Raw genomic sequence first — 12,475 nt, forward strand, 5'->3', positions numbered from 1 at the left:
CACACTGGAGATAAGACTGAATATTACACGAATATTTGTCTGACCTAGTGTACAAATAATCTCTGCCATCAAACACAGATCACACAGAGTTACTGGATTAAAAAAAAAATCAATAAAATTAATGTATAATGAAACAAAGTAAAAAGCCAAGATTAGATTTCCAAGGCACTTTGTTACAGATGAAAGCAGTGCCTCTCTTTACAAACAGAAACTTGACCACATTTAATAAATATTCAATAAATTTTGCCTTCTGTAGCAAAACCATGTAGAAAAGCATAAAATTTCTAGTGACCCACAGCTCATTAATGATGTTTCAGTCATAAAAATTAAGATAGTCACAGAGAAGAATTATTTGATGTCTCAAAAGATTTGTTTCATGAAATCTAATTGAGCTGTTGTAGAAATGTCTAACTATGTAATATTAAATTTAAGGTTTTATTTTGAATTTTGGTTTTGCTGTTGTTGTTATGATTAGTGACTGAGAGACTATGACGTTTGTTCCCAAAACCCAACAATCCCCCCAACACAACTTCCTTATTAATGTAATTTACTACTTTTTTATATATAACATTACTTTTTATCCCCTCTGATTTAATAGCTTTCTCAGTGTCAAAGGTACCTAGTGAAAATACATTCCACAGACTCCTTAAGGATATGCAAAAAAGCACACCTTTTAAAATAATACAGAACAACCCATTCAACTCTTCTGCAAACATAGTCATGACAACCTTATCATTTTGCCAGTCTCATGTAAGGATTTTTCTCTGTGTTCTAATACATTTTTTTTCATCACCCAGTTGTGGACAAAAAAAAAAGAAAAAAAAAAAAAACACCCCACCTGCTACTGGATGTACTAGTCAAGGTCAGGATACACTATTGATTTGTATGCTTGCATCATAACCTTTGTAGTATTATTTCCAGTCCTACTCGCTTAGTGATCTTTTTTTTCAGCTACTCAGGGCTATTCAGGTTGCCAAACAGCACTTCTTTCTCCTTTCTCCACCATCCCAGTTTCACCCTTTCTTTCTTTCCTCTGGCATGATTACAATTACAATGTGATTAAAAAGCTTATATAGTGTGTGCAGTGGATTTGTGTGTGAGTTGTTTGTTTCTGTTTGTTTTTCTTAGAGAAGACCAGCAACTGCAAAAACACCAGTCTATTTTGTATGAACACCATCACCCAGCACCAGCTTGATTCAGTTGTATACTGTATGGTGCTCTCTTGTCAGAGAAGTATACTTTGAAAGCTGTTTTACCTAGGCATTTTTTTTGATCCAGTTCCTCTCCCAGTAAATTTATCAGCAGTGCTGCCCATACTTTTTTTCCCTCTATCTGAATCCACATCTTCTTTCCATATTAGAAAGCTGGAATATTCTGTTTCTAGGAAAAAAAAAAAACAAAAACCTCTCTGTTTTTCTATCTGAGAGGTAAGAGATATTTTTTTCCCTTTCATTGCTGGCATGTCCTCTTTAGGAGAAGTTGTAAGATGTAAGGTTTATCAGCTTACAATATCTGCCAGTAGAAGATGGTCACTTCAGTAGACAAACTTGCAATGAGATGAGGAGCTGAAAGCAAAAGGCAGCCAGAAGAGGACATGTAGAGCTAGGAAAGAAAAAAAAAAAGATGAGATGGAGGACAACAGAAGTGATAAAATGGCAGCAATGGTAAGAAGCAGAAAATCCTTCCTTCCTTACTTCCATTTTTCCTTCCTTACTTACTTACTTCCATTTTTCCTCCCTTCCTTCCTGCAATGGAGGTTGTTTTTCTCCATTCCTCTTTCCATTTTTCAAGAAAAATGAATTACAACAAAGCAAAAACAAAAGCAAAGACAATAAGTCATTAACCTATGATGGAAGTTCAACCTTCTTTTCTAATAAATACTTACGCAAAGTAGAATAGCTTTGACAGGTGACACTTAAAAGCCCTGACTACAAATTAAGTCTAAGATGGTGATGACCGCCTTGCAACCTAGGACACTTGGTTTCAAAATCTGGTGTCAAAGGATAAGGGGATTTGAAATGCATTCTGTCATTTCCTAGAGTTTTACCCTGCAGTTTGCTGAAACTAAAGGCAGATATACCTATTTGTGTAGCTAAAGTTCTGTGAGATCGCATATATAAGCAGTGCCAGGAGACTGACAACCAGGGGCTGTTGTCAAGTACTATGGGGTTTGCAAGTCTGTTGGGACTGGCTGCATTATCAAAACAAAACAAAACAAAACAAGTAAACAAACAAAAAAACCCAACACATTATGCACATAGCAATACAACACCTCAGCACCAAATCTGGGGAGAAGCTTACATCTTAGGTGGGGTCCTAGGATCTGTGCCTACCTACCTATAGTTGTTGATTACATTTGAAAATGTTACCAAGTACCTTCAACTGTTCGAGCTGTTCTAAGGTTCTGCTAAGCTCAGCTGAAACTTCAGTATGTTTGTTTATGTCTTTTGTAGTCAAAAATGTTGAGCTTGCATTGACAGAGGAAGACTAGGAAAATTTTGTGCTTGTATGTCTTATAGAACAAAACACACTGGAATACAAGTCAGTGATGCTGCTGTATTATTTATTACTCAGTTATTTTTTACTGTAGCACGTTGTGCATTGACGAAAATAATAATAAAATAAAATTGTTTCCCACTTTTCCTATTTATCCTAAAATTGTTCTGCTATGATCAGTGAAGAATTAACTTGGTTACCAGTTCTCTAGTATTTACATTTTTCTTCAACCTGCCCTGCTACAACATCACTCCAGCTGGGCAGAGCACTCCCAGCTCTGTCAACAGAAATGTTACCGTTGCTTCGGTGGGAACAAGGTTGAGCTCATAGATCCAGGCTGAAAACATTTCTGTCCCTTCCCTCTGTTCTCGGTAGTGTTTTTGTTCTTCTCCATCCAACATCACGCTTAGTCACCATCAGCAGGTAGATTGTGTAATATCCGTTCAGAAATAAGCGTAGTAAAAACAATTCCCTAGATCAAGGTCACAGCTTAGCTCCTAAAGGAAAAATACTGGCCTAAAGGAGTACCCTCGGGGGAGGCTGTTCTGAACACGCAAACATGTTCAGTGTTATACTGAAAGCCAGGATAAGCGCAAAGCTTAAGAAACCATTTCAACTCTGATTTACTTTCATCCATGCAGAAGTTGTGTGGTATGTTTTTTTGTTTGTTTGTTTGTTACAACATGTTTTTGAAACATGATGTCTTGAGGGTTATCTTCTCATCATTCTCATGTCTATAGCCCCAAATCTTTTCCAGTCTCACCACCCACAATCCATACTTGGTGTTGCTAATAAAAAGGCCTATTTTGTGGAGGTGTTGAATTCTACAGCTCCTGCTAAAGCTTTTTGTACACTGGGCTGATATAGCAACATAAATATGCATAAAGGAACTTTGCACGTGATGAGAGTCACCAACCAAACAGTAATTGTTTGGTTGCTAATTGTTGCTGCTAGAGGATGAACATAACATTGAAATGGCACAATAGTAGTGCCTCTCTCAATTCGTATTCTTTTCAAAGTATATGTGTATACTACAACAGAAAACTAACTGTATGATTAAACTAATTAGCAGTGTGCTGGAGAAACAAATGAAAGTGCAAATCCTGTAAACAAGTGTTTTTTTTTTTTTTTTAATTCATTTTCCCCCAAAGGATGTACTTATATGTGCAGTATAATAAGAGTAGCTATATATAGTTTCGTATTCCCTAACATTTTGGATTTTAAAAATTTGAGACAAGTCTTTCTTTGGGAACACCAATCACTATAGGGATAATGTATAATTTCATATTATATAGTTCTGGTTGAAATCCCTTAGTATTGTAAACTATAATTAACAATAATACTGTTGGTGTAGATAAAGTATCAGACATGTTTCAGCAGCCCCTGAAATGTCAACTAATTCTGTACATTTCCCCATGAAAAGCTATTAGAGCAACATTGTGATTTTTTCCAAATTCATGAGGACCTGAATTACTGTGATATAAATGCTATACAGCCATTTGTGTTTCTTGTTAAACATTCCACAGAGAGAAAATAGTAGTTTCCAAAAACTTGAAAGCCCTCATTTTTGTGCATCTATTTGATACAGCTTCAGGATTTGTAAAGAACCAAAGTCAATCCCATGTTACCACTCTGGACAACTATTTTCCCTCCACTGATGAAAGTCTCTGGGATTTTATCAGCACCAATTAGTTCCATAAACTTAGCAGGGGGCAGCCTTGTTCCCTAGAAAACTTTCCTAGCATTTACAGTGTCCTGAATCTTAGAATGTTTCACGTTGTGCTTGGCATAAACCCAAATACTTTTTAGCAGCTGTAGTCTCTGGATTCCTCTTGTATTTAATCTAGCCTGGACTAGGGCCTGAGCAAGACCTTCCCAGCAATTGCATGCCTGGCCTGCTAAGGACTGAGTCTTGGTCCAAGAAGCCTTTAATGACTTCCACTTAGTCTAGCATTGTGGATTTGTCAACCTAAAAAGGCACTTCAGGGCATAACAGCTGAGCCTGAGCTTTGGCAGAAGACTGACAACAGCTATGAGAGTGGATTTTGAAGAGGGGCAAGGAATCCAGCAGTGAAAATCAGGCATAGAAGACAAAAGACTGTGCTCATAAGGAAGAAGTCACTAGAGGACAGACTGGAGAAGACATTAAATGGAGACATTTGAAGATATGAATGGGTTCATATCTTCATTGGATGCTGGAGAGCAGCCCTGCAGAGAGGGATCTGGGGGCTGTGGTTGACAGCAAGTTGAATATGAGCCAGCAGTGTGCACTGGCAGCCAGAAGGGCCAACCATATCCTGGGGTGCATCAAGCACGGCATCACTAGTTGGTCAAGGGAAGAGATTGTCCCATTCTAATCTGTGCTGGTGCAGCCTCACCTCAAGTACTGTGTGCAGTTCTGGGCACCACAGTACAAAAAGGGTGTAAAACTGGTGGAGAGTGTCCAGAGAAGGGCTACAAAGATGGTGAAGGGCCTACAGGGGAAGACATATGAGGAGCGGCTGAGGTCATTTGGCCTGTTCAGTCTGGAAAACAGGAGGCTGAGGGGAGACCTCATCACAGTCTACAACTTCCTTGAGAGGGGGAGTGGAGGGGCAGGAACCAGCCTATTCTCCTTAATCACCAGTGATAGGACTGGCAGGAATAGTGTCAAGCTGAGGCAGAGGAGGCTTAGGCTAGACATAGGAAGAGGTTCTTCACCAAGAGGGTCACTGCACACTGGAAGAGGCTTCCCAGTGAAGTATTTACTTCACCAAGCCTATCTGAATTTAAGAAGTGTTTGGACTGTGCACTTATTCACAGGGTCTAAAATTTTGGGTAGACCTGTGTGGTACCAGGAGTTGGACTGGATGATCCTTATGGGTCCCTTCCAACTCGGGATATTCTGTGGTTCTATGATTCAGCCAAGAGCCAAAGGTCAATCTGAAGGATGACTTGGAGGAAAAAAAAGCAGAAGCAAGATCAAGACCTTCTGAGACCAGGATGAGAAGCCTGACAAAGGAACAAGTGCACGTAGCTATTATGGGAAGGTACAAGTAAACAAGAGGCAGAACCAAGACTAAAGTGATTGGATAATGTGACCAGGGGTAGAAGAGGGTTTTTACACTAGCCTTGCACTTGCCTGATCTTAGTTCAGACCCTGGCACAAATCATAGATGCAGATGAAATGCCTACAAGCCCAAGGGGAATAACAGAACATCTGCAACTCTATTTTAACTCAAGAACAGCTTGGGATCTACACCAGCCAGGAGCTCAGTTACCAGAGGAACCTGCAGAGGCCAGACAAGCAGCTTGGGTAACACAAACAAACAAACACCAGAACACTAAACATCAAACCAAGTGAGTATATCTTGAACCTGAGGGGCAATATCACCTCACTGCCTGGCTACCACAGAAAGTTGGGTCTCAGGACACTGCTGTCCTGAGTAACTCTGAAGAGCTCCATTTCAGAAATCATTACTAAAAACATCCTACTTCCTCTTAAATACCAAGAGAGGCTGTAAAGCCACAGCTCCACTCCTGCATTTTTGAGCATAACACAGCTGCTATGGATGAGCGTGTCTTGTAATGTTGGCAGATCACACTTCCGCTTCTATGCAGTCTTGAGCAAGAGACATTACAAGTTTTGGTGTGTAAGAAGGAAAAGCAAAGGCTTCCCCTGTCTCTGTCCAGAATTTGGAGCTTCTTTTGAAGACGACCTCACATTTTTGGAGCAATTAGGGGAATCCCGTGGGAAATCCCGTTTGCTGGTTTCAAAACCAGAACAGTCAGGAAAACACACGTACTAGAAGGGAGGTAATCTGTTTCGGGTCACTGTTGCTGACACCCCATTGATCACTTACAGGTTTTAAACTCTGCCTAAATATTAAGTAACATACAGCAGTGGGAACTAACTTGAGCATTACGCTTTTTGCGCTACTTCTTGACAGGTGCTTCACAAACAACTGTTTAAACTAAACTTCCATTTTGACAACAAAGCCTCCAAGGAAACACCCTCTCCCATCCCCCTCCAACAGCTCCAGAGAGGAATAGAAAATCAGCAGCCCCTTAAAGCAGCCAGTGGAGCAGTAAGTATCTCTGATATGACTGTGTAGCACATTTGCAAATACAGGGCTGGAACAAACTCATTTAGAGCCAAACCTTCAACACAAGCCATCATTAATTAGTAATCTCCAGAGGCTGGCCTCCCTCCTTGGTGCCTCTCACTATTTCCTCATCTCCCCAGCTAGCAGCAAAGAAACACTCCTGATTGCATCAGTTTTGATTACACTTTAGATGAGGAGATTCTCCTCTGGCTAACCAGGGTTACACTCGTGTGGCCCACTAGGACTTTGCCACTTTGGTAACATCAGCAACCCTAAGAGATTTGAATGTTATACAAAAAATAGTGCTCAATGGCAGGATGAAAAATAATTCTTACATAAAATCTTTCTCCCCCTTGTTTATTCCAAACCTTCACCTACTGCACACTAACATTGTCTCTTATGCAGAGGCTGTATTTGAGTTTTACTTGACACCTGCTATACCTAAGAGGCAAGAAGAATCACAAAACTCAAAGACAAATCAACCAAAAAATAATGATAATAATAATAAAAAGCCTTCAGAAGGGAATAGATAGTCCAGGAAGCACTACAGATTATCCAGGCATGTGATTTATTGGAACCAGTTATTCACACAAGTACCATGCAACAGCATTAATTCCAAAGATATTTGGTCACATTTCTTCAATTGTCAGCTCATGCTCAGCTGCTTCCTCAATGTTTTTGAGTTGACGAAGCACCCATTCTCTTTGTTTCTTTCTCTGTTATAGAAAAATAGAACTATTTAGTCAATCTGATTCATTTAGACTTCACTTTCTTTAAAAAGAAAACACAAATGCATCATAAATCAATCCAACTGTTTTTTTTGGCTGTAGATTTCATTTTAAGCTAAAAAACTTCTACTCTCAGAGTGGGCAGGTTTATCTGTAGATTGCTTCTTTCTCCATTTTTAGGTAAGTTGCCAATATTAATATATTTGAGAATTTTTCAAGTTTAACCATTAATTTGTTCCCATGCTTAAGCTTCTCCTAAAGAATATATATATATATATATGCTACTAGTGTTCACAAATTGTCATGCAAGCTCAGAGGATAAAATAAATACCAGATTGGAAAACTGCATCCCATCTAATTAGGGATGATATCTCAGATTTCGACCCAATTCATACATATTCATTCCTACTGGTAAAGTTGTGAAGATGCTCTGTTACCAAAATATTTCCATACTCCTAGAAAAATTTGCATATACTCAGCATTAGTAGAAAACTGTGTACTATTTCATAGCACATGGACAATATAGTTACCACAATAGATTTATCAATTTTCTTCTTTTTCTTTTTTACTATTTGGACATCTTTTATCCCTGGTATTCCAGTAACCAGCCATGAAGGTCCACTCCTGGGAGTTACTGCAACCTTCTCAGATGCATTTGTTGGAGCTTGAGTTTCCACACTTGAGATAGCCTTTTCACTTGGTTCTTCATTTGACTCATTAGAGGCCAACACAGTGGAAAGCCTTCTTCTAGAAAATACAACCCGAGAACTTTTGTTTATCTCCTTGTTTGAATCTTGCAAGTCAAACGCTGTTGAAAGCCTTTTTGGAGACTTATGAGGGATGTATGCTTCAATACTTGCTAGCGACACTTGAGCTAATGATCTGCTTAGAGCTGATTTTTGCACTGGGGATACGTTAACTCTCTTACTGCCATCTTGATCCTTGATTGACTGATAAGTCAGATCTGTAAGAGACGGCATTGTTCTGGAGAGCATTGAGTCCACTGGAGTGCTGTGTTTCACCAGTCGCTTTTTCAGAGATCTTTTGACATTTAGGAAAGAATCTTCTTCCTCTGACATCTGGAAGTCAAGTTTGCCATCTTGAGGAAAAAAAAAAAGTGTCACTGTTCATATAGTTAGATGCCATGTAAGGTGTTCAGTTGCAAAAAAAAAATCCAAGGTGCTCCAGTTTCCTTGTTTGCATTCTATCTCTACATGGAATATATCTGTTGTACACATTAGTGTTCTTAAAGGGCTTAAGAAATAAAGCATCTTGTCACTTACAACATTTACTCCTGTCCAAGCCCTCCACATATGAAGCTCCACGTGGATTAAGTTCTAGCTTATCTCATTAACTCCAACTTCATTAAGACAGTAGTTTCTCCTTCAGCAAAAGCAGATAATATGCTTTTGGTTCGCAGTTGCTAATGCTGAGTAAGACCCTTGTAATTACTGCATGCTAAAAGGATTAAAATATGGTAGCAAAAATGAGAGCACACTGGAGAAGCATGGAGACATTCTGGATTCAAGGAAGAATCTTTTACTCCAACTACCGTTTTGTCTCTTATCTTCCTTAAAAGGGGGCTCACAAACATCTTATTCCCTTTCACTTACTATCTGTATTACTTCTAGCCCTGAACTCTGATCCTAAAACAACTGTTTTGGACAACTGAGTTTATAATAATGACAAAGTTACTCTTATTGGTAAGATTTCCCACTTCTACCCCTGCACCAAGACCAAAAAGGAACTTGTCTTACATGTAGAGAAGCCCAAGATAAATATATCTTGAAGTGGACATATTAGAGATCTCTCTATATATTAGATAAGTGTAAGCATTTCTAATAACTGTTGAACAATGTGGTTGTATGAGGAAATTCATAAGCTTCATACAAGTTGATTGCATAAAGATAATCAAGGGGAAAAACAACCTTTTTCCCCCCCCTCAAAAAAAGTTATCAAAGATATCACAGGGGTGTAGGGTGAAGCAGCACACAGAGGAATTTTGCTGATGTCATATGCAGCTGTTCTCTACTAATAGGAAATATTTTGCACCTGTGTAAGGTCCATTAATTTGGTAGAACGTCACCCCCACTTCATGTTTCTAGAAGACCACATGGCCAGAGGGAAAAAGAATTAAACCTCTTCAAAATATATGTGGCTTGGATTTTTTGGTTTGTTTTTCCCCTCCCCTCCCCTTTGAAAAGGGCTGGGGAAGAGACTATCTGTATCAATTTTATTTAGATAACCGCTTCTCCACTCACACCTTAGCAGTGCTAGTTTGTGTGATATACCATAAGCAGCCTACAGTTACTGTTTTTTTCCTTCCATATCCAGCCACACTGACTTCCCTTAGTGTTTATTATAGAAGCTTACTCATAGTAAGCTTCTTTGAATAAACTTGGGAATCAGTATAAGGAGTTTGCAATTCCCCCAAACGCTATTCAGCTACACATTTTGATGCTTTCCCCATATTCATTAAATAATAGTTTACAATTAAAAGCTGCTTTTTGTTTTCTACTTTTAAAAGAAGTTTATAGGAGTGTTTCCAAACAAAGCTTCTGAGAACAACAAAATGCTGTGATTTTTTTCACACTTCTCGTTACTTCAAATATATCTATATACAAGCAACATTTTTTCACCTAGTTGAATTAATAGCACCATTATTAAAGGGGGAGGGATTTAAAAATCAAAAGAGAAATATAAACCATTTAACAATGTCAGAGTCCACAGTGGGAGAACAAACCTTTAGCAAAAGACAATAACCCTACCAGTGCTATCAGATCCCATCTGATGCCCTCCACTACTCCTCTGCTTCTCAGGTGATCTAAGTTAACTTGCTGCTTCAGTTCTTATAGCCCTAACAACTTCCCAGCATACTTTGCAGCAGACACTCCCTAAATCACATATTTAGCATTTTTTAGGAGTTTCACCAGTACTGCTGAATAACAATAATAATACTAAAAGATAAATAGAAATCTGGGATAAAATAGTCACAGGAAAATGGGCTAGACAACTTATCAATGTGCTACATTTATTGTTATTTAGATGCTGCATGTGGCCTATTTCAATCACATGATTAATCTAGTGATTTATTGTCTTCACATAACTGTTTAAGGCATATTGAGGATCTGCTGCAAAATGGATGTTTGTTGATGGACTTATGTATGTTGATGGACTTATGTCTGCCACACAGATTTTGGTTTTTGTTTCTATTACCTGAAAAAATAATGAGAGAATAAATGCCAAATCTGCAGTGAACAAGCTCTTTTAAGAAAAATGGGTAGTGAAAACTAACTGAAGATTATTTTGCTGCAGTCTGAATTTCATGGTGTTTGCAACTAACAACTGTCAGTATTTTATATTGAAGTAAGTGGTTTCAAAACATCAGCTTTTAGATGAGAATTGTACTGGTCTGAAATTGTAAGGTTTTGGTGGAGAACCATAATTTATGTTGACAGAGAAATGCATTTGGACTGAACCAGGCCCACTGATTTGCAAGTCAGCTTTGTGGTGGATGGCAGTAAGCAGCTGTTCTCACAACACTGTAGAGCAAGTACAGAAGTGGAGGAGTGCATACACAGATTTTGGGGTAGCTCCATTCGACAAAGCATGACTTGTGGACTTTTACAATCTAAGTTGATCAGACAGACCTAATTTCATGGCTTTACATGGGTGACCTGAGGTTGTAGAGTGCACCTAGCACAGAAGGCCAAAGGGTTGATCTTGCCAGGAGTTGAACTGTGGTTCCAGGGAGTCTGAGCATTTCAAACTTAATCATAAACCACCCACTTTTGCTGTATGAATAATTATACTATGAATAGAGAATTGGAGCTACCAGTTCAATATTTAGGAATAACAGTCTGTCAGTATATGGGGTAAGTTGCTAGGTTTAAATTATGTGCCCCTAAGGAACAGAAAGAAAGCTTGAGAAATGGAGGCACTTTACAATCACATGGATTGCATAAGTAAACATCCTGGAAATAAATAGTCTGTCCAGGTTAAGCTATTTATTTCCTAAAATCCCCGGGGAGGTTCTTACAGGAATATTTTGAGAACTAAACAGAAATTATTTTGAGTTATTTGTGGCTGGGCGAAAGAAAAAATTCTCAGTCCTTTATAAACATAGAAGAGGCTAGACCAGCCTTTACCTCATTTTGAATATTAGTAGCTAGTTTTCAAACTAGTGGCCTTGTGGTTTCAAGAACAAACCCACCAGGTCATCCATACTGTACCTTGTAGAGCTTGGCAATCCAGTTCCTTATATAGCACAGAGCAGAGAGTGATGGCTTGACATAGTGTTGCAATGTTTGCACTGTCCTGCTGTGACAGTGGGACATACTACTGCCTCTCCCAGTAAGGCTGTGATGCAAACAATGCTGTGTAGCATGGACCTGCACAATATTTTTTTGTGGATCTGCACAAAATTGACATAATTTCAAAAGCTCCTGGCCACACCTTCCAGAATGTAGTTCATTCTTTGTCCTCCCCTTCGTGTTTGCCCTCACTTTGTAGCATATCCTTTTCGGGGCTTCTCACAGTCCACCACTGATGTCTGTAGCTGCATGATTTTTATGCCTACCTTCCATGGACCTTTCCTACATAATTCTTAAAAATAACATTTCTCTGTCTCCTCTAAAGTAATTACTTATTTCTCTAGTTCTTTTTCAAGTATTCTTAAGATATAAATTAGGATATTTGCAAATTTTTCTCACTATTAGCCATAGTTTCTCTTTTGTGCTAGAGATTTAGCTTTTTATGAAGTGATGGTAAGGTGTTAGAGAGAACAGAAGGGAAGTAACTATGCAGAGATAAGAGAGAAAAGAGCCCAAAGCAAATGTGAGCATGCTGAACTCAGCAATCTAGCTATAGTGATGATATTACTATAGCCTTGGTGTATCTGTAGCCTGGACATGAAACATGTAAGGTCAGGCATGACTGTCATCTTTCAGACTTCTTGATGCTTTCAGAGGACACGTTTTATGTCCTGTCCTCACTCCCATTCATTATGTGCCATTCCTTCACTAAAACTATGGTCATTGGTATGATCATCCTTCTCTTCACATTTTCTACCTCATATATGGAGCAATAACTCCTTATATCTGTATCAAGCTGTTTGATCTATGATTACATATGTTCCTTTCTTCTGCTGTATCATACAAGGTGGAA

General features: G+C 38.7%; 1 protein-coding gene across 2 annotated transcripts; it reads right to left on the bottom strand.

Moving 5' to 3' along the window:
• Positions 1-7,132: 7,132 nt before the first annotated feature.
• Positions 7,133-10,191, bottom strand: CCDC201 (coiled-coil domain containing 201). Of its 2 annotated transcripts, none has more exons than XM_080582204.1 (3): positions 10,078-10,191; positions 7,840-8,408; positions 7,133-7,297 (listed from the first exon to the last, which is right to left on the bottom strand). In XM_080582204.1, exons 1-3 carry the CDS (start codon positions 10,094-10,096, stop codon positions 7,211-7,213), a joined length of 675 nt encoding a protein of 224 aa, XP_080438330.1. In that variant the 5' UTR covers positions 10,097-10,191; the 3' UTR covers positions 7,133-7,210. The 2 variants fall into 2 exon arrangements, with proteins under 2 accessions (XP_080438330.1, XP_080438331.1); XM_080582205.1 differs by having other exon boundaries at positions 10,053-10,124.
• Positions 10,192-12,475: the final 2,284 nt, after the last annotated feature.

Source organism: Anser brachyrhynchus (assembly GCF_964034855.1).
Source record: "Anser brachyrhynchus genome assembly, chromosome: 2".
Lineage (NCBI taxonomy): Eukaryota > Metazoa > Chordata > Aves > Anseriformes > Anatidae > Anser > Anser brachyrhynchus.

Bases quoted from the DNA above. Each gene is read 5' to 3' on its own strand.
- CCDC201 (XM_080582204.1), bottom strand. The intron at 7,298-7,839 runs GTAACTATATTG...TTTCTATAACAG, and splicing joins AAATTGATAAATCTATTGTG to AGAAAGAAACAAAGAGAATG.